This window comes from Athene cunicularia (genome assembly GCF_003259725.1).
Source record: "Athene cunicularia isolate RWA chromosome 7 unlocalized genomic scaffold, athCun1 chr7_part2, whole genome shotgun sequence".
NCBI lineage: Eukaryota > Metazoa > Chordata > Aves > Strigiformes > Strigidae > Athene > Athene cunicularia.
In genome coordinates, this window is record NW_020799108.1 from 1,466,467 (window position 1) to 1,488,862 (window position 22,396).

The 22,396-nt window shown below is 41.3% G+C and overlaps 1 protein-coding gene across 5 annotated transcripts in view; it reads right to left on the reverse strand.

Moving 5' to 3' along the window:
• PIKFYVE (phosphoinositide kinase, FYVE-type zinc finger containing) overlaps positions 1-22,396 on the reverse strand; it is a 66,164-nt gene that overhangs the window by 26,850 nt on the left and 16,918 nt on the right. For 4 of the 5 annotated variants that reach the window (XM_026853182.1, XM_026853183.1, XM_026853184.1 and 1 more), the window contains 12 exons: positions 22,269-22,358; positions 18,954-19,092; positions 16,131-16,288; positions 15,244-15,355; positions 13,343-13,490; positions 12,682-12,849; positions 7,151-7,213; positions 4,959-5,088; positions 4,409-4,589; positions 3,013-3,087; positions 2,234-2,341; positions 390-530 (listed from right to left, as the gene is read on the reverse strand). In XM_026853182.1, coding sequence (XP_026708983.1) covers positions 390-530; positions 2,234-2,341; positions 3,013-3,087; positions 4,409-4,589; positions 4,959-5,088; positions 7,151-7,213; positions 12,682-12,849; positions 13,343-13,490; positions 15,244-15,355; positions 16,131-16,288; positions 18,954-19,092; positions 22,269-22,358 — 1,513 coding nt within the window. The remainder of the gene's footprint in view (positions 1-389; positions 531-2,233; positions 2,342-3,012; positions 3,088-4,408; positions 4,590-4,958; positions 5,089-7,150; positions 7,214-12,681; positions 12,850-13,342; positions 13,491-15,243; positions 15,356-16,130; positions 16,289-18,953; positions 19,093-22,268; positions 22,359-22,396) is intronic. The other variant, XM_026853185.1, reaches the window with a different exon arrangement.

The following is a 22,396-nucleotide window of genomic DNA, read 5'->3' on the forward strand; positions in this document are numbered from 1 at the left end:
AGCACAGTGCTGGCTATCAGGACCTCAGCCAAATCCCACAGCCACTCTGGCTGGATGTACCCTACCTCAAAGGGAGAGAAGAGCTCCCTAGGAATCACTGAGGATCCATGCAGGATTTGCTATAAATAGGAGTCAAGAGTTAACTAGAACCAAGCCAGGGTACAAGGACCTACCAAGCAAGGACACAGGAGAGTAGCTGTATAGAGCTAAGGAAAAGTTACTTTCTAGGTTTGCATCTCTTGCCTTCTTAAAAGAGAATTACTGTGAAAGATCCCAGGCTTGGTTAGAGGAGAAAATAAGACAACTCTGCTTTCTCTAGAGAGTTTGATACAAGGAGAAATTATAGAGATTCACCACAAGGCCCTGTCTGACTAACAGGAAATGCTCACCGGCTTGACATTGATAACCAGAGTGATACCATGCTCCAAGAGCATGTCCTGTGCAATTCGGGACACAGTCTTCTCAACAAGGACCAAGTTAGGCCTGACATCAACTATCCGCTGTACATAGTTCTTCAAGAACTCCCTTTCCTGCAGATGGGAATAAAGTATAGCGGTTAACTACTGCAAACATACCTGAAAAAAACACTTAAATGGTTAATATTACTTTCTCTCTCATTTATATACCGACCTTTCCAATAAAATGGGTAAATCAGCCATCATTTGCCCATTGTGCATGTTTCCCCACCCCCAAGCACAACACCCACTTTATTGGTAATTCGTTATATGCACTACCTGAGCGTGAGGATATAGTCCAATGAGGATGAAGTAAGAAACTTGCAGGAGAATCCAAACAGATACATATAGATAGAGATAGATAGGCACTTTACATCCTTACCTAGAAAAAGGCTTTATGTTCAAAAGGTGCTAGAATTAGAGCATTCTAAACCAAAGCTGTTAGCAATATTCACCTTCAGATACATGCTAATGTTGGCGGCTGGCACGCAGAGACAATTCCATTCACAAAGAGTATGCCAGTGCTCCAGGCCCCTAGAAGTCTGAACACAGAGCCTCGGTCTCTAAATCTGTACTTGGGGACAAGGCTTCTGGAGTGGGATCTCAAACGCTGTGCAAAGCAAAATTGCTTTTCTAACCACAGCCACCTTCTGGCTTCATCTCACTATCCCCCCTGTAATTTTTATTACCATGCACAGAAAGAGAACGCAGGGCTGCAACTCGTATCAGAACTGAAGCCCTACACTGCTAAAGGGAGCATACAGCTTCCCAAGCCAGGTATTCTCAGTTTGTTATTGCAGCTCACATCAGTCAGGTTTTAGAAGTTCTGTGCAAGAGAAAGACATCATAAAAGCAGTTTGTCAGCTCCTTGAAACATAAACATTCATGTTAGTGTAGCAAAGATAAAGCTTTTCCTAGAAGCTAACCTTTTCAACTGACCAATATTTAGAAAGTATCATAGATACTTGTACCCCATTCAGACAAAGGACAAGTCTCAGTTTAAGCTTCTACTAGAAAACCAACTCACTAGGCCAAGACAAGTTTTATTGCTAAAGTTTTTGTACCTGTAATCCTGTTTATTAATTACCAAACAGAAGTGGTCTTAAATGCATGCTAAGGAAATAGTCAAATACAGAAACAAACATTATGGCCCAAGCTCAGCACGGCACCCTTGTTACCAGTATCCTGGAACACACCTGAAGACTGATTCTCAGACAGGAATGCAGGGTGTTAAAGAAAAGGTCTATCATTTCAATGTTTTTATACTTAAGGCACCTCCCTGCTCACAGGGGTAGGGCATGTAGTTCATCACTTCATTAGGTTGGCTGTTGTCCCATTTTTTCATGCCTGACAAGAAATAATATGGGTGCAACCTAACCCCCACCTATTCTAACTTTTCTAATATTTCTTCATGTACCTAAACCATATCTCGCTCTGACCTTCTGAACCATATGTTCCTTATACAGTGTATCGTTAAAAACAAAACGTGATTTCTAAAATGCTGAATTTAACTGAGGCTCATAAGATTGCTCTCAGTACATGTAATGATGACAAAAACCCTCAGCACAAAATTACAAGTTTGTAATGTATTTACTACAGCAGTTTTCTTAGCTACCTGCTAGAAAAGGAAATTTTTCTCTTTCCTATGCAATCCCACACACTCAACTCCACCTTACACACTGAGAAAAAAAAAAAAAGTCAGATGTGCACTGACCATCATTTCATTTGAATCACTAGACCTCAAGTAATTTTCACCAAGAACAAAAGCATACTCTCACCTGAAGTACTATAGGGTCTATGCAGGTAAACTTTGTTTCTTCTCGATAGAGGTACTCAATTGAGCACTTCAGCAGAAGAATTTTGGGATTTTTTAAGCAAGAGTTCATCTAAGAAAGACACAAAAATAGTTAAAACAAATACAAACACCTGGAAAAAGTACAAAAGAAAAGATAGACTTCCCATGAATGATTTTTCTTTATTCCCTCCCAAAAGCATCTCAGCTATTCCCTCCCCACAGACTCAACTATACATTCTTCCTTCTTATGAAGATGTTACGCCCAGTTGTTGGAATTTCACAGCTACTCTCTAGTAAGAGTGAACATTTCTACACTGACCCCCAAGAACCCCAAAGACTCAATACACTTTGGAGTCCTCATCCAGATCACTTGTACCTTGACCTGCTGTCTTACTTAAAGGCTCACTTTGCTATATTGTCATAAGTCAGAATCATAAATGCCTTTTCCTGGCTAAAACCTGGAGTAATTATTAGATGCCTTCTGGGGTGGTGAGGGTGGAAAGGATATTTTTCTATACATGCATGAGGAAAGTTGTTGTGTGTATGTCATGTGTGTCCCCCCCGCCCCCGAGTCTCTGGGGTAAAACAGCTTGGAAAAGAAATGCTTTAAAAGCCGTTCTTGCTTAAAGTCTCAAACTAGAGAAAACTTGCAAACCTCCTGAGTGGCCAGAGAAGCTTCACAACACAAAAAAGGAAGTAACACCAGACTTGTTTCCTCAGCATGCACTACAGCCAGCACTTGATTCATCAAGTCTGCATTACCTTTTTGTGTGCAACATTCTTAGTGCAAACAAATCCATTCACCACCATGGAGTCAAATTTCTTTCCACCAGGGATCTAATAAAGCAAAGAACATTTTTTAGAACTGTCATACACTCCCATAACTTCTAATGCAGTAAACCCAGTATGTAGCTGATGTGCAAGCTTCAGCTACACCCTCAATTACAAGATGAAAGATCAGATACAGTCATGCTGCACACACAACTCTTCTCCTTTAAAGTCTGGCAAACTAAGGACAACAGGAGAACAACTACTAAGTTATAGGATTCCTACATTACTCCCAACACATGTGTATTCATTAAACCGGGTAGACTTCGGAAGATAGTAAGGCAACCTAACTTCTGTAGGCCACAGGGAACATATACCTTTGCACGTGCCCCCTCCATTAACAACAAACAAGTTGTAAGGAAAGGAAATAATTAAAAAGAGAAAAAGGTGAAAACCAAACAAACCTCTACCTACTATTTGAACACATAAAACACTTGACTGGTGTGCCTACAGTCACAACCAATCACAGAAGTAATAAACAACATGAAACAGGTTTCTGAATAATGTTTCAGAGGACATTTCTGTTATAAGCATGCAAAAAGAGCAGACAGCTACAAAGAGCTTTCACCTCTGAACGTCTGCTCTTTGAACTGGAGTTTCAGGAGGCAGCAACAACTGATGCTGTCTGAAGAGATGCCACAGACCTACCACCACAACTATAAGGCTGTCCTCATATCTTACATGGTTTCCAAACAAGAGGCTTCCTAAGGTGAATTTTGCCAAAGAAAAAATAAGCCCAAGCCTTTGATCTTCAGTCACACTAGCTCCTTGGATTCTAATTTCACATGAGCCTCTCAGAAGAAACTCTGCATGCCACAACTCCAGCCTTACAGATTGACAATGTCAACACTGGGCTATCTGGCAGAACTGGATGCACCGTCCCATAACAATTAAGTTTTCCTCTTGAAGAAAGTCATTGTACTTGGCACAGGAGGAGTTCAATTGTCCATAATGGATAGTTATAGGGCAACAGACTGCTACAGAGTCCTGCAAGCTACTTTTCCAGCATTCAGTACATCTCCAATCCAAGCATAAAACAAGTGGAAACCAAAAAAGGAAGCAAGTCATTACAGAGGTGTTGCTCTTTGCTACCTTCTGCAGCCTACAGCCTGAAAGAGGTCAGCTCCAGGGCATTAAAGCACCTTTCACGGAATGCAGAACTCCTTCTGTGCAACTTCATCTAGAACCCCACCTTGTCCAAAGGCCATGTTGGCCAATTACACCACTGAACAGGCTAAGGGCAGTGGGAACAGGACTCGTCTCCTCAACCAAGGGGTGCTGCCAGCAGCTGCATTCTTCTGTTTCCCTACATCCACTGTTTGAAGCTTACTTTTTTGATGTGGACAAACTGGCGGATATCCATGTCATCATCTCTGTTCTTGACATCAGGCCGTACAGTTTGAACTACCTGGCAGACCACAGGTACAATGATATCCCTCCAGGACAGCGACAGGGATTCATTGTACAGAAGCTGCTGAAGCAGTGCCATCATGTGGTTGTGATTAGCAGACCTATAAAAAAAGGCAAAACAAATAGATTTCTCATGAGAAAAATACAGAGCAGTGATTAGTTGAACTCACATTTCAGAAGGAAAAGAACATTTACAGCGCAGGAAGTCCTCTGAAGGAACAGCTGCCTAGAATATACAGTCAACTCTGGTCCTGTACTTCAATATATAAAAAAAAAAAAAAAAAAAAAAAAAAAAAAAAAATCACAGGGAAAAAAAAGCAACCAAAATGCAAAAAGGCTGTTTTCTTAATGCAGATTAGTTCCTTGTATTGTCCACTGTAGATCAAGTCCCACTGAAATTTGGTGGAATAGAGGGGCTTCAGGAATTGTTACCCAAGATATGCAAATGCTTTTTTCTACATGTTTCTTACAGCAGCCTTTCCATGGCTTGTTTCTCCCCATTCTCTTCTCTCAGCAGATCCAGACTGCTGTGGTGCCAGCCTAGGGGCGTGAAAAAGAGTTCTTTGGACTTCTCCTCCACCCTCCTGTTGAATAAGGACTCTGCAAGAGACAAACAAACTTTGTTAATATAAGGTCACAGCTGAATGCCTGTCTTTCTGAAAGGCTACTCTGAAAAGATATTACTAAGTCTAAGACTCCTGAAATACTGGGTTTGAGCTAGACATCATGGTAACATGATGCAGCAAACAGCACCAAGTATAACAGTAGTGAGTGTACAAAGGAAAAGTGAGGTGTTAAAATTCTTGTACTGCCAGTAGAGAGCATATTGTTTTCTCTTCTGGAATCGAATGGTTACCAAGTCTGTTAAGAGAAGGAAAAAAAAAATAAAAAATCTTATATCCTACCTTTGCCTATAAATATGCAAATTCCAAATATCATGTATATTCATAATACAGAATCATAATGCCTTTCAGGCTTAGAACACACTATGGCACTAATCTGATCTACAAAAAGTTGCTGCTTTCAAGACATCTATATAGAAGTGGCATTAAAAGATCTAGTTATTTTATTCAGGCTGCAGCACAAATATCAAAAATATCTTGGTAAAGGCCTTGTTTAGCACATCTCCCAAACATGTTTTAAAGAAATGCTTTACTACCAGTTCATATGTCAGACTTTTGAATTTTTATGTAATTTGCAGCCCCAAATGCATATACCATCTCTTTGCTGCTCAGGTGCAGAAGGAGCTGGCAGCAGGCTGGTTCACCTAGCCTATGTCACAGTATTTAATATGACAGAATTCTCAAGGATCTTCTATTAAGAAAGTGGCACAAGCTTTTCAAAAGATCTCAGCACCTCTTCTCACCTCCATCTGCCTAACCATCATATACACAGATATCTTTCTGCTATAATAAACAGGATGCCAATAAAGGCTGTATCCACTGAACACAATTTTTTTAATCCTAAATGTCAGCATGACCTATAGCCGTTTCTGATTTTTGGGAACAGAAAGCATGTTTCAACTGTATAAGACAGTCTTCACTTGGAGGAGGCTTGCCGCTTTCAACCACTCTGTTGTGTAGTAACTCCTTAGAACCGTACTCTGTTTTGCAGTACCATGATTAGAGGTTATTTCTGCAGTTTTCTGTGCTTTGAAAGAGTTACTAGGCTATTTTCCTAGTATGATTTTATAGAGGGAAGTTATAAACATCCCTATTCTCCTAATGGCTCAGTATAAGTCATTTATGCTAGTACTGCACAGATTTTCATCAGAAAGTATGTAAGCGTTCAGAGTTCAAGCTTAAAACTTCTCAGAGTGCATAACACAACTGTAAAATATTTATACAATAGTAATCTGAGAAGAACTATTAAAAAAAAAAAAAGAAAAAAAAAAAAAGGCTTTAAAAGCAGCTAACTTCTTCCTAATGCTCCACACCGAGAAACCGCTGTGTAGTAGATTAACAGAAGTTACATTGGTCTCTCTCCCTTTCCTTCCTGCTGCAAAAAGCTCAGTGAAAAAAATAAGTAACAGTTTAATCAAAGACTATTTTTCTGGCTGCACAGATATTGGTGTTTCCCCGTTATTTCCTCTTATGAACTCACCAAAAAAATCAATAGCATTAACTAGGAGAAAAAAAGTCCACAAGTGCACCTGGCCATGATATTGGAATGCACATGGGTTTTAAAACTCAAAACTGGTGTCTACTGACCTTTCATTTCAGAAGTAGTAGTGGTGGTAGTAATGACAGGAAACCCAGAAAGATTCAAGAGATTAATTTTTAAGCTGCTCTGTAGAAGTAGTCCAATTAACCATATCACATCTTTATTTGCTTGCATAGAAAGTTAAAATCAGTGTATGTTACATAAGTTTACGGTGGGAAAGTTGTGAAGAGACTTGCCATTTAAACTTATTTTTTAAAAAAAGGTAAAAGCTTTTCCTTGAGTGTTTTTGAATGAAGAAATCTGAGAAGTGAAAGAAATTTCAGCTTGAAAGTGCATTCAAAAAACTTAAGAGTATAGTTTACAGATCTCTTTTGCCACAAATAAATTCAGATTTACTGTCAAGTAAGTATTTCTAAAGGGTCAATGACCTTTTAAAGGAGTATTGAGGAGTTCTCATCATATTAAAACCACAACAGCAACATTTGAAGTTTCTCCTTACCTTTAATAAAAGCATCACTTATAGAGAACATCTGCTGCCCTCCGTTTTCAGGATTCAAGTACTCTGAAAGAAGAGAGAAGAGGGAGATAGGCGGAGACAAAAAAAATGACAGGTTACACTGGTGCGCCCATATAATTACAATGTACACGCCCACACCAGAAGAAGCAGTATTAATCATCTAAGTGTTTAGTCACCAATTTAGCAACAGCTTGATGAGTGGTCAAGACAAGAATATCCTCTCATTCTTGTTCTATCAAAAAGTTCTAAGATGACAAGAAAATAGTACTTATTACTGTGAAGAAACAAAACAAACAAAGTAGACATGAGTAAAGACTGAACTAGGAGTTAGGAGTTTGCTTTTCCAATTGACCTATATCACACTTCTCTAGATCCGAATACAAATGTCTTAAGCTGCAAGAAGGCACCACAGGGAGTGGCCTCCTCACTCTGGTCTAAAAAAATGCAGCTTCAGAAGCCATTTTGCTCTCCCACTCCAATGAAGTACCTCAGACTGAAGGATAGACCAGACATAAAATTATCTTACACAGGTAAGGAAACAAAAGACAGCCTGCCTTTCAAGAGCCAGAATTCTAAAGTCTAAAGCAGTTGAAAGTGTTTTGAGGAACCCACAATAACAGTGGTGGACTCCCAGCAACAAAGGAAAGAACAGCTATATATCATTTTATACATGAGAAACAGGGTGAAGCTCCACCTACTACACTTGTTTAGTTTGCTAGATCTTGATCTTTCATGCAGGTTGGCTAGCTACAAAAAGCTGTTTTCTTCCAGAGGCCATTAGCTTGTTGCACCTTCAGTTGCTTCCCTGCTTTTATGAAAAGGGATTGTACAGTGGGAAAACAAGAGCAATAGCCCAACTACTTATACAGCGTGATGATCCAAAGTCTGAAGCTAAGCTTTTATCACTTTTCCTGAGAATGGTCCAGACCTACCACCACAAACAGAATGCAAAGCCAGGCAGTTTTCAGACACCAACAGAAAGCAACAGAAAGTTGACAGGACACAAACAACGACAAGTCTCTGAACAGCAGCACTCAAGAGACCTTTTACATGACACCAGTTTAAAAATCTGAGTTTGTCTGTAGTTGCCCAGTTTGCAAACAGATATCTAATAGATTATTAACGTACCAAAGAAAAGTTGTAAGCCTCCCTTGCAGCTTGATGGTTATTTGCAAATTCCTTTCATCTCTTGCTTAGGTAAAAAGTTCAGCATTACAAGCAACCTACTGCTTGATAAAAGCTGGCTCACCCTTCACCCTCACCATTCATTCACCCACAGCCCCACAGACTACCTTAAGAAAGTCACGTCATGCTATACGTACAAATGAGCATGTATATGAGCACTTCCATCTCCTTCCACCTTGCAACAGCCTCAGGTCAACAGATCTTATTGTGAACACACTCAAATTAAGTCTGATACATATCCCTGACTGGCATGGCCAAGGCAGGAGTTAACCCCAGCTGAAACCTAATCTTAGTTATGCTCTGGACAAAGGTGGCACCTGCAAACCAGGAACACAGTCTTTTCAATACAGCCTCACCTCCTATAACTTTGCTTCCAATTGTGCCCTAGAGGAAGTTCCTGACAAGGTAAGATACCACACCTCTTCCTAGACTGGAGAGGTAATATACTCAGAGGTGTAAGTTTGAGATGGTGAGAGTAGCTAACACACACACTTCTTATCTCACATCATCACCATATGCATCATGCTCCACAGAATGGGGGTGGGGGGAAGAAGGGGGGGCAGGTAGGTGGAGCAGGGAAGAGGTTCCTAGAGCATATTTTGTAGCTTGTCTGCAAGCAGCTGGCTATCAAGAGACTATCTTACAAGATCTCCTGAACACCTTCACCAAAATAACAACAACAACAACAAAAAAAAAAGAGCCAAAAACCCCTACCCCAGAACAAACTGATTCCGAGGTCCGATATTCCAAGGGCATCATTGGAAGCAAACACCACTGTCCACACAGAAATTCACAGGTCTCCAATGGAAACCAGCAGATACAGTTCTTATACACCTTACAGATTGCTTTGGTTAAACATCAAAACAGACTGGCCAGCAACCACAGCTTTTCCTCTAGATACACAAAAATGCATGCATCCACAGATATCCACTGAAATCTGAGGCATACTTTTTCAAAAGAAAGTGCACCAAAAGGGCTCCTGGCAATGGCACACTAAAGCTTAGCAAGCAATGGTGATAAGAAACTGTCATGGTTACTCAGATCCTCTTCTTTCCCCCCTCCTAGCTAGATACAGGCATCAAAACATAACTACCCCAAAATACCTGTTACCAGGATCAAGGATATCTGGCTGCAAGGACATTTTGAAAATAAAGTTTCCCTATTAATAACTGTATCTCTTTAAAAACAGTAACTAAAACCTACATTTCAAATAAGTCACTTAATCTCTTCCCCCCAATTTAAATGCAGAAAGCAATCATCTTGCTTTGTTTCCCACTTTGATACACACTAAGAAGTACCATTGTCTTTAGGCGGATGATACTGTAAATGAGTCACTCTACTCAACTTGTAAGATACTACAAGCCAGCTAACTTGGAGTCACTAGAATTTCATGGAAACACACCAGACATTAGTCAGTCTGTAACATCACAAGAAGCCCTGCCATTACACTCAGACTATATTCAAACCATTCTCTTCTACAACACAGCTGCTACATCACAGGCCATTGCTTCAAAACAGCTGATCCCTTAATCATTTGAAGAAACCCACTAACCTCTTAGATCAAAGCTGACCTGCACTTCTAGCAATGATGTTCTGTCCTGTCAGTCCTCCCTCAATGACTGTGATTTACACAGCTGGGGGGAAACCGAGTTACTAGCATCCAGAGCTGGGTGTGATCTTCAGTTTTACTTCACTATTTCCAAGAAAATCAAGTCACTATCATCCAGTCTAAGGACAAGACAATTCCAATAAAATCAAGACAAATACATGTGTCCATAATGTTCCTATGGAGGTTACTGACCCCTGACAGCAGCGAACACACCATGCTACTGACTGCAGTACTCTGTTCCTAAAATAAGCACATCCCATTTTTACATAGAAGCTTTAACTATCTAGTCTTCACTGTCTCATCACTGTGATACTCTGTAACATCCTGGATGGCATCTTTTGTTGAATATAGCCAAGATAAATCAAGAACAAAAGGTGAAAGTCTTCGCACGCTGACTTTATTATTTCCAGAACAAAATTTTAGAAGCCATCCATTTCACTACTCTAGGCGCTGCAGTACACACTGTAGAGGTTTGTCCCACTTAATTTTTTAAGGCCCCAAATAACAAACACGTATGAAATTTCAGTCTCCCTATTGCCAACAAGTGTTTCTTGCTGTTCAAGATGTCATCATTCATTTTAACTTGTTGCTCACTGGTTAGGTCTTTCCTTCAGAGACTCTCATGCCAGGAATCAAGAGAAGAAAAGAAAAAAAAAAAAAAAGATGTAGAGTAAGTCCTCTGTATTTGCAGAGGATACAGGTTTTTTTGAAGAAACTGCAGGATAATACTACCTCTCCATAGTGCATTTTAATGTTTCACACCTCCACCCTATTCTGTTCTGGGCATATTACTGATACCTTCCCCTCAAGGGAAATCCGTTCTCCTAAAAGGATTTGTTCCCAGTTTTATACTACCAATTACACTCCTACAGAATAACCTGGTTAAAAGACCACACATTTCAGGAAGAGGTACAAACACCAGTCAGCAGAGATTCACTAAAGATAGCAGAGTGCTGCCAACATATGCAATTCAAAGGGAGAAGTCTCTCTCAGTCCCATCACCACTTGCCTTTTCTGCTGATCTTTGAGCTCTCCATCATAAGAATCTTTCTCACAAGAGCTTCAGTTCTGGCTATGAGAAGCCTTGATTTGGTCAACAGTTTCCGAGAGAGGTAGGCTCTCTTATGTTTCCCCTTCATCATGCACTACTTTTTGTATAAGGAGATAAAGATGGAGATATATGAAACCAGGACTATCACTCCACAAGTCCTTTAACACCAGCCTAAGCCAAACTGAGTAGAGCCTGCTTTACTGTCAGAACACACTGATAAAGATAAATGTGCTACACCTGTAAATTCATAGGACACTGCAGTACACCTGAGCCTGTTTCAAGCTCACTTAATCCAGCATCCCTCCTTCCTAAAAGGAATTAACTGATATATTCTCCCTCTCCACACCCTTCCTTTCCTGCAGAAGCATTAGGTTTTTATTTGATTAGGGCACGAGCTGGAAACAAGTTGAAACGAATCTATAACGAGCTGGTGTCAGTAGTGCTCACAGCCCATACCTTTTTGGAGGAAAAAAATAACCAGTTAGATTTCCCTTCTTCTAGCCATATTTTTAGCAAATAACAAAAGGTGACTGCAATAGGCACTGATAAATGCCCCCTCTAATTTGTCTCACACCCTCTCACATGTTTAACATACTTTGAAAGTCAGCCGTGCCCAATTCTCCTTCCTCACTCTCTTCAGTGACCATTTCAGTTTCAGAAAATGCAATCTGTATGCAAGCATAAAGTTAAGTCTTGCATTCTGATCCACAACCACAGAAGTGATCTATTACACTTTATAAGAGGATGAATCTGTTAGAAATCCAAATTATTTAACACTGGATCATCTTTTGAAATACTGAGGGGGCAGGTTGAAATAATTATGAATAAGCAACTCCTTGGAAGCAGCCAAAGACAGAAGTCTACAAAGCTGATGTAACCTTAACTGAGGAAGTAGAGCAGAGACGTCAGTTGCTACCTGGCATGTAAAGCAACTAGAATATACTAGAGCCATCAGTGGCAAGCCCTCATTTCAGTCAGCCTTTGTCCAATTTAGAGAATGCAGTTGTCAACAGGCAGGTGCATTGTATTTTCCATAAGGAATCTGTTTATAGTCAGTCTTTCAATTTACTACTTATTTAGGAGAAACACTTTCAAAAGAAGTCTTCAACACTGAGTACTGGATTCCTTCCTACTTCACATAAATGGATGTTCTCTTTTGAGCAAATGTTACATATATGGATTAAGTTAGGCCTTACTGCTTGTCATTAAGATTCTTCTGTCAAAATGTAAGCTTATTAAGGTACAATTAGAAATCAGCACAGAACTCTTCCAAATTAATTTGTTAATTTGTTGTTTGGGGTTTTTCTTGCTCACTTTTCCAGTTTAATCTCAAACTGTAGAGACACGTATCAAACTGGATTGATTATTTTTCCATCCCAGTTAGCCAGAAACTGTATAAGTTGATCTGCCCTATTATGTATGGGCAGGAGACTTTGCTTCAACTGCAAAGAGAAAGTCACAGGGGAAGTTACACACTCTGCAGAGAAGGTGTTTCATCAGGGCTACTGAGCCTCCTCAGAGGTGAGCACGTCAAAACTGCAAGCAAGTGCCAGCTAAATATCATACTTCCCCCTCTAAGACAGCTACAAAAGTAGTGTCCAAATAGGTCAGTATTATTAGGGCCCAGCTCTCCATCATGTGCAACTCCAGCTGGTGACTACCTCATACCTTTTTGGTCGGCAGGGTGAGGGGGCACATGTGGGTACTTGGAGTGCTTCTTGATATGGAAGTTCACGTTGTCCAGCTCCACGTTCAGGCTGATGGAGGCGGCTGAATCACTGTCCATTGTGGACTGGAAGCTGCTGACTGAAGTGCGCTTGCTAGGGCTGGCAGAGTCTTTTAGTGTTGGGTAAGGGGGAAGATACAGGGAGGAGAAGGGTTCAAATCGGTATCATGAGGGTACCAGAGAGGAGAAAAATTGTCTTTAATACATAAAGACTAGTGTGCAATGCTACAGGAATACAGTATTTTCATAGCTCTAATCTTATCTTCATGTGTGCATGCTGACGTACTGAGCATTCTTTAGCATGTTACTACAGGGCCCAAATCAAGCAGAAGTCTGCCTGAGAAACAGAAGGCAGCAATTTACATGCTCCTCCTCCACTAGAAGCATGAAGCTTTACCAGTTCCACTAAATAGGAAATACTGTATCCATCATAAGAAACAGGAGATCTAGCTAGGTTATAGTTGGCTTAGATACTTACAGCCCCATGCACGCACACACACAAACACACACATAAAGCAAGACATGGTTAAACTACTATGTCCCAAAGGACTGGAGGTAACAGGGGTGAAAGCAGAGTGAGAGCAAGACTCAGGTGAAACTCACTGGCTAAGTTATCTTCCCCTTCATCAGCAATCTGCTCTGTGTCACTGTCATCAAACTTGATGTCTTTGAACCAGGATGGCTCAGAGTGCCCCTCTACAGAATTCACAGAGTCGCTGTCTGGAGATGGGGTTTCTGAGAACTCTGTGCTCTAGAAGACAAGGAAGAAAAAAAGGTGTCAAAGTGCAGCTCTGCTGAAATATTAAGCAGCCTTAGAAAGCAGCCTGCTACAAATGAAGACAATATTTTAAAAATTAGAGGATACTCTCAGTGGGCTGAGCCAATTAGTCATAGAGCCACACCCCTTGGCATGAAATAGGAACTCTTTGGGACAGGAAACAAGTATTTCTTTACACTTCCCACATGCTTAGCCTCTGCCTCCTCCCCCACCTCCACACAAAGTTGTGACTAAGTGGCACTAAAGGACAGTTTATTTTACTGCACATGTTCTGTCACCACGTCCAGCTAAGCAGTTTTGCATGCTTCCTACCCCTGCTAAGGTGGGTGATGACCGTATCCCTTGCCCAGAAACCAGTACATGCAGCTTTTAGTGGAGGCTAATTCTAGTTACGGAAGTGATTCTGTGACCGACCAAAGTAGCTCTAAATTTCACTCACAAATCAGGCTCTAGCTGGGGCTACTGTGCCAAAACAAAGCCTGGCTTTGTGCCAGATAATCTGGAGAGCATCTAAGCAATTTCCATCAGTCATCCAGATGCCTCCAGTCACTTCAAGAGGAAGTTCTCACTATCATTCCTTTGGCTTCAGTGAGTGCAGCAAGCAGAGTCAACATCACTCTTTCTCCTGACTCTTGTCCAAGAGAAAAGAGATCAGACACTGCTTTCTGCTGATGAGAACACGAACTGGCTTTAAACCTTGAACAACATAAGCCCCTTACAAATAGTTACAAACAGGGATCCACAAGCACTTGCAAGGGCAACCTTTTACGAGCCAACTGAAACAGTGCAGTTAACTAGCTGTGATGCCAGAGGAAGCCCAGAGCAATCTCAGTGGAAGACCATGTGACTGTGGCCAAGAGCTGAAGTGCACAAGGAAGACAAGAAGCTAGTGGCTGCAAGCTTTCTGACTGAGGTCTGTGGGACACCTGAGCCATTCTTTACTGTGAGAAGCTGCAGAACATGGAAGAGTCAGCTGAATGCTTCCAGGTAACAGAGGCTACAGAGATACCTTGTTCAACTTAAAAAAACAATTCAACCATTCAGGCCAATGACTACTCTTACCCCTCAGCAAGTTTGACTGCAATGAAATACAGTAGGATAGCACTTCTGGTCACTGGATCCCTGCCTCCCCTTTCAGCTAGCCAGTCCTATCTGGGAGGCATGACAAAGACCCCTCCCAATCTTGTATCACGTAGCTAAGAACTGAATTCTTTATTACTGCCATCACTGGAGTTCAGAAGAATGTTACTAATATAATATATAAGAAGATCCAATACTGTGTCTCTAAAATATCTATTCTTTGAAAGTTTTTGAAGAAGGAATTTGAAACAGAAGACCACTATTGTGTCAGTCACCAGTAATGGCACACAGATTCTAGATTCTGCACATGATAGCACAGCTGCTACAAGCAGAGACTGTGCCATTCCAAGGCCTCTGTGGAAGCTGTCCACCATGAGAGACATTGGCCTAAACTAGAGACCCTTTCCTCCACTTTATGCAGCCCTATGTGTAACAACTCATTCTCCATAGAAGACAGTCCCAAAGCTTTCCGAGCAAATGCAGCTTCCTCAGGCTTTAAACCACTACAGAAAAAGGCCTGGACCCCAATTCTCTATACAGGAGAGCTGATTTAGAAAACACACAACAGCTGCTGAGAACAGTATTAGAAAAGATTCTAGTCAGCAGCCAAACCCAGCAAGAACCACAGCTTTCCTACTCCCTTTACCTGTAATGGTCTGTAGAGAGCATACTCATCTCTGAAGAGCTGATCATGATGACTGACACATTCCAGCCAGCGTCCATCAACCAACGCTTGTCCTATTGCAATGGCTTGGACCCTGGAGGTGTAAGAATATATAATTCTAAACACACATGGTTTATGGCGCAAAAGGAGGAAAGGTCAACTGCTACGCACTATTTGACTCATCAGTATCCCGTTGCTGTGTTTAATCAGACACTATTTAAAACATTATGGCGAGGCAGCAAAGTGTACTGGTTCAAGTATGGAGCTAGATGAAGAGACTGCCTGTACTCTAAACTCAACTGAGGTGTCAAACAGACAATAAAGACACATTGTTTGTGCTCCTCCAATATTGTTAGCTTGAGTTATACACACTGAACATCTCTGCTGAATAAGGACTGTTGCTCTACACTTAAGAACCATCTCAGTTTTATCCCCCTCTCGCATAGTTAAATACACTGGGTTCTTTATACTCACTTACAAGGTTAAGAGCCTGCCAGCCCCACCAAAAATTTAGCTATCAACAGCTATTAGTGATCTCTGATCCCAGGGACAGACTTGCCCTTTGGAGTATTAGTGAACATTTTAGACAGTATTTGTAATACACTCACTATTCTCCAACTGTCTGAGTGTTATTTGTCCCAGAAGCTGCTTCCCACGCTGGCTCCCAAACCAGACGCCCCGTTGTTTTGGGACACGCAGAGTCAGAATCCTACCTTCTCTGGTAGGCAGTAGAGAAGAAATCTTAATCTTCTTTATCTCCCTGCAAAGGGGTTTATCTCTGCAATCTAAGGTAGCCTGTATCTGCTAAAACTAACAACCTCCTGTCACAGAGACAGGAGACACCTGCTGTTCTAAAGCATTAGAGTTACCTTGTGGTTATGTGCCCATTTCTGATGAGCCAATTGACCAGCTCTTTTCCCACAATGCAGTTGGGATGTGTGCGCAGCCAGTAGCGATGGTCTTGAAATTCCATCCCACTGTTGTGATGGCAGATTTTCTTCCACAAATCTTTCAGCTGGACTGAGTCCTGGACAGGGAGACGTGCAAGTTACTTACTAGTCTGACCTTAGCACTGGTTTCAAGAGCATCAACCTGGGCCCACAGATTGGCTTCTAGATCAAGAGCCCTCCACAAACAAGCATAAGCATAAAATCTAAAACATTCTGCACAACATATGCAAAGGCACAAACAAAAACAGCAAATAGACATGAGATCAGCTCTTTATATCCTTCTTTTATATGATGTTGAAAACAAGGAAGAAACAAAGTGGGTACCCTCAGAGTTACAAGGGGTTTGTTTCTAATGTAGCAAGATTTTGTACTGCCTACAAGATACTTATGTCCTCACTACTGCCCTCTGTACCCTGTTCTCAAACTCAGGTTGTGTATGTAAATATAGAGGACAATGAAAACTCATCCTTTGGAAGATGTTTTTCTACATAATCTGTGCTTGACTTCGGCTTTGTGAAGCATACTAGTCCATTATCAAGTCCAGACATGCAACAAGGACTTGACAGCAGTGTACACTGCTATGTTCAAGTTCTAGGAGACCATTTCTTATTGAGGATTCCTTTTGTGTTGTCCAGTATAAAGCATGTTTTAGACACTGCTAGCTTTGGCCACTAAGCAAGAAACATGTGTACCTCTCCCAACTCAATTAACTATTTTTATATCTGTGGATCTCTTCCCCTCACCATTTGGAACACTTCAGCCCGTACCTTGAACTTATTTTCAGGTCTGTTAAGCATGTGCACCAACACTTGTGTAGGCTATGCTCCATCCAAACTGAGCTGGCTGACTACACCTGGTCCCTTTTGCTTTCCCATATGCACCCTGGCTTGGCACAGCACAAGCCATTGTTGCAGAGTCAAAACTGGGACCCTGAATTATTTTGAGACAGCAACAGAGCACCCCAAGGGGTGAAGAAGAGACACTGCAGCTCACTTACACAAAAATATAATGAGTGAGGCATTTGAGAAACAGAATTTTTAAAAAAAAGCTTTAATTAAAATTTTAACTGGTTTCAGATTTCCAGTTATCTGCCAGACCCACATTATTGCACTTTCCCAAGGGTGCCCTGAAATCCAAGAGTTTTGTTCCACTTCTGTTACTGGACTGGCTTTCTGCTTTTTTTATTTCCAGTGGTGGCTGTCCTGGGTATTATCATAAAACAAATGTCAGCAGCTCACCTTCTGTACAGATATAGAGTCAAATGGATCAGTAACAGGACACATCATAGGATCACAAGATTTGATGCTACTGGCAGTTCCACATTTCAGCTGCCTTGTAGTTTACCCTTAACTTGCATCGTGAAATCAGTAAACTGCACAAACTGGCAGAACGCAGTAAATCCTTTCAACTCAAGGATTCTGACCTCTAGTTCACAGAAATATGTGCTTACCCCAGTGAATGAACATCCTCCCCTACCTTTTATTTCATGAACAAAGTTCATTAGTCTTCTGAATGGAGTACGTTAAGCTTTAAATGTTAAGCTGACTCCTGACACAGTGTTAGCTCTACATGCTAAGGGTATTAAACAAACAGTGGGAATTCACAGAAAATCCTATGTTAACTGACACTGCATCTTCTGCTCTTACATGAACAGAAGTGATGCTGCCAATACTCTTCTCCCCCAAGGAAGGAAAGAGACAATATGAAGCTGAAGCACACTGGGACTTGATCATTTCGGTCCAAGTTGCGTTCATAACAGTTTAAATTTCTCTTTTCCTGCACTAACATACAGGCACAGGGCTGGATGGTGTAAAGATGTGCCTTAAAAATGTTTCTCCCTCACGTGGTTATTCATTTACAGACCATCTTGGAAAAGAATTGTGCAACTGAACAGGAACATGAGTGGTTTTGCACCCTCAGGAATACTTGTATGCATTTTGCTTACAGCAGGCAAATACCTAACACAGAAATTAGCCTTCCTGATTTGAAATTGGCAACTGGGATAAATCTTGAATCTTTTAAGGTGTGAAAAACACTCCCTTCCCTTCTCTGTATATTTTTTGCCCCATTTGTTGGAAATACTTCCCGCAGAGGAAAGAAACACTGTTTTCTACTGAACACTGTACAGTAACTGACACCTACAACACTGCCTCTGTGGGGGTGGGATAATAGGATTACACAGAACACTGTTGCACATTGATTTTTCTTCGGACAAGTACGTCACTATGACCTTTTACAAAATGTTTTATTTATTCTGCAAACAAGGGGAGGGGCCAAGTTATGTTTTGTCCCAGTAAGCTGTAACAGCTTGAGCTCATTCATCACGGTGTAACCATTTTGAAGCAGCCATTTAAAGTTTCCAATTATGTGGCCTATGAAAGGGAAAATCTGAACTTGGAGAAATACAGAATCAGGTCATTGTATTAAAGCTGTAACTGTAACAAATTTAACTCACAAGGAGCCACCATACGCCAACTCCACACTGCGTAACATGCTTCCCAAGACTAAAACTGTAAACACCTTTCTACAAACACCACATGAAACTATGATTTGTTTCAGGAAGATAGAAGTGTCTAAAGCAGCATCAATATTCTCCATCCCAGCACCACCTGGAGGAGGTGTCCAGGTAAGAGTGCTCAGACAACAGCCTTTGAAGACAGCAAGATACTCCTGCTGCATGATACAATAAAGGCAAGCTTCATTGCCTTCACAGAGCAAGACAAACAGAAGTCTGAAAGGTACCAGAAGGATTTTGCGCTCATCCTCGCTGGTCTCTGCCTTCATATGCGTGCGACTGGCCTGGGGGCTGACGGATGTCTCATAGGTAGGCACCATCGGTGAACCTGACCGATCCAGTGACAGGTTAGTGATGCTGGCTGATCTGTGGTGGAAGAGGAAAGAACTGAAGCATAAGTGTTCACTATGCATGCTTTATCAGAGTAGGCACTGATCTTGTAGCATGCTAAAAAGGAACATAAGCCTGTGACATTGTTCACTCTCCTCAGTACAGGCTTCCTGCTTAAAGCTTCCTCTCCTTGGTTAAAACAGAAGAAAGGATCCCTAGGAAGCAAGTGTATTGCTTTGCAACATCTAAGTTAAACAAACTTTTGTAAAGCTCTTTGTAGGAAGCAGTTAGAACTAAGTTCATGCACAGCAATTCATACATGTCTCCATTTGAAGAGACTGGGGAAGGGATGGGATGCTGGGTAATTGAAGCTGCAGAGTTTAGAGACAAGCCAGATGCCAATGAGGGCCAACACCAGGATCCCTATAACAGGGCACTGAGATTCCCCCTCTCCTTGACCCATTTAAGATTTTTTATCCTCAGCTCTCTGAAATATATAGATGACAGCTTGCAGAGCCTGGGAGTTCGAGGACTTGTTTCCTAGGGTGGCTAAACTGTCTGCTGAAGCTGGGGGTCACTCCAACTGGCAATTTTCCTTGTATTACAGTATGGAGCATCCACCTGATCGCCCAGCTGTTAGGAAATCTTGGTTATGCACTCCAGTACACACCATTTCACAATAATCACTGCAAAGCTACAAATGCAAATACAAGTTCCAGATACCCTCTGCTCCAATATCTCACAACTAGACTAAGCCTCTGAATAACCAAAGTGCAACTTCTTATCCCACAGCAGCAAAAAACTTGCAGAGTAAACTATTCGTGCTAAGAGCTCTCTAAGTAGTGAGAATGGAAAAGGCTTCTGCATACAGCAACAACGAAGCTCAAAAAGCCAGTGCTAAACTGACTCAAGAGGCTTGCAGCAGTCCCTGTGATTAGAACAGTTGCCAGCCTCTGCTCTTTGGAATGAAACTTAGATAACTTCACAGAGCTTGCTAACTGGCTAACAGACACTCTATAATTATTCTCAAGAATTCTCAGTGAATGATGTGTCTAAGCCCAGGCATGAAATAGCAATGCCACCCTATTTCAGCTTTTGTACTGCAAGAAAGTAGACACTGAACGCACAGCAGTGCCAAAATGACTTTTTCCTCCTCTGTCACTTGAGAAGGAATACTGGGTTGATAAAAGGTTAGGTCAGTTTTAGTCATTTATGCAGAATCAAAGGAAATTATGTTGGCACTACATCCATGTACATCTAGGAGTGATAAGCAAAAACCTTCTATCATAGTCAGGCTTTCGAAGCAGGCTAAAACTCTGCCAGTCTTCTACTGTTCAGATGCTCTCAAGTTAAATTTAGAACTGGCAAAGTGATAGAGTTTAACAGAAAGCATTCTCATGTGGAAGATGAGACATGGAATCCATCATTAAGCACTCCTCCCAGTTGTTTCACAACAGCTACTTTAACTGTGCAACCTACCTGCAAGCAGCAGGGCTTTTTCATTTGTGTAAAAGGCCATTAAGCCAGATATAGAAGAGTCAGATTTCATATCTGTTTCTTTATCATCAATTACATTGGTAACTTTACTGTATTTATCTTTTCTAAAAACAGAGGGGGAGATTTTGCAGTGGAAATCCCTATTCTTTAGAATGACCTGCAAAGAAGTTCAAATCCCTCCGCTTGCAATATTTAACTGTTGTGCTGGGGTTTTTTTCCCCATAAATAATCAGTCTGAGGAAAAAAAAACAAACACATATCCCCCACCTACAAGGAAAACAAATAATACTAAGTAACTTCTGCTACCTGCATCTTTTTTTTTCATCTCGTCTAGAGAGCTTGCCTCAAAGAAACATCTACAGCTGCTTTGAGAACATCTAAAGGCTAGCACTGCTTAGCCCAAAGCCAATGGCTTTGTTTCCATAGGTTCAGACTTTTGACAGAAATAGGCTATACCTCATCATTACTTCTCAAACATGAGACCAGACAGCTAAGTACTATGGTGAGGCCATGAATAGCCAAAGAGTTAAATTTTAACTTGTTTGGGCCTGCCAGGTCCAGCTCAGAACCCTCCTACTACTGCATGTGTGAGCAAACAGCAGCGACCTTTTAAAACATACCTGAGTTCAAACAGGAAGCAGGAGAGCATCCTCAAGGTTTCACACATTTCTTGACGTCAGTGCAGTTATTTAGCATTGAACTTTTAACTCTGGACTCCTTGCCCTGTTTGCCCAGAACTGATTTTTAGTACTAGTTTATTCACCAGTATTTGACTCCCGCTACATGAGATCTTTCGTTCTCAGCTGTACAGTCAGCGTGCATCTCCTCCTAGCCACCCCCATCACACAGAAGATAAAGACTCCAAGCTCTCCATTCCCTGAAAGGTATGGCCAGCATCCTTCTCAGCTGAATTCCCTAGTCCTTTTGCTGGTCTTGCCAGATCCCTCCAAATTGCTAAACATTCTGCATTCCTGTAACACCAATGCAAGGAAGTCTCTGAATGTCCCCCGACTCAAACACTGAAATGTGGATTATCTTCACTCTGTTCCTCATATCCTTGCCTCACCTTTACTTCCCCAATGTAACCATAATGGAAGTATCATAGTAGAACCACTGGGAATTGGAAATGACTTATGCTTTTAATACCAGCCTATTTAGGTGGGATTAAGCTCAAGCATTCACAATCTACACTAAAACTCTCATGAACATTTCCAAATTCATTCCAGCACTCTTGCATAAAGACTTGTGATGGGATTTTAGCCTAAGGAAGCCTGGTAATTTAAGATTATACTTAATAGAAGAACAGAGGGAGCAAATGCGGGGGGGGGGAGCAAAACAAATTAAAACTACACCTCTGCTCCCCCATGACCTCAGTCTTTGCCTCCCATTACCAAGTCTCTGCCAATACCTTTTCTTCAGCTTCCTCAGAACTCTAGTTTTCTTAGCCACTTCTTTCCCCTTCTCTGTCCTCTTCACTACCACTTCTGTTTGACTGACTCAGCAGCAAACTACAGGTTCCTTAAAAGTAGTACATCTGTTAATATAATTATGTACATAAGTGGTCTTCCCTTATCATTACATATGGGCAATGGGGTGTCATTTTAGACATGAAACAGCATGCTCAGTAAAAACAAGCCCCAAAATACAGGCTCTACAGCAAAGAGTGTGCTAGGAGTGCATCCAGAACAGAAAATACTCATATCTGAGTAGTTTACCTGTTCCTAGCTGGTGATTTTCCTGCATCCTCCTGGACAGACCCAAGGCGTGCAGACAATGTGGGAGTTGAAGAGTCGGGGTGAATCAAACTGCAAGGAAAAGGAGCATGTTACAGATGTTTGAGAGA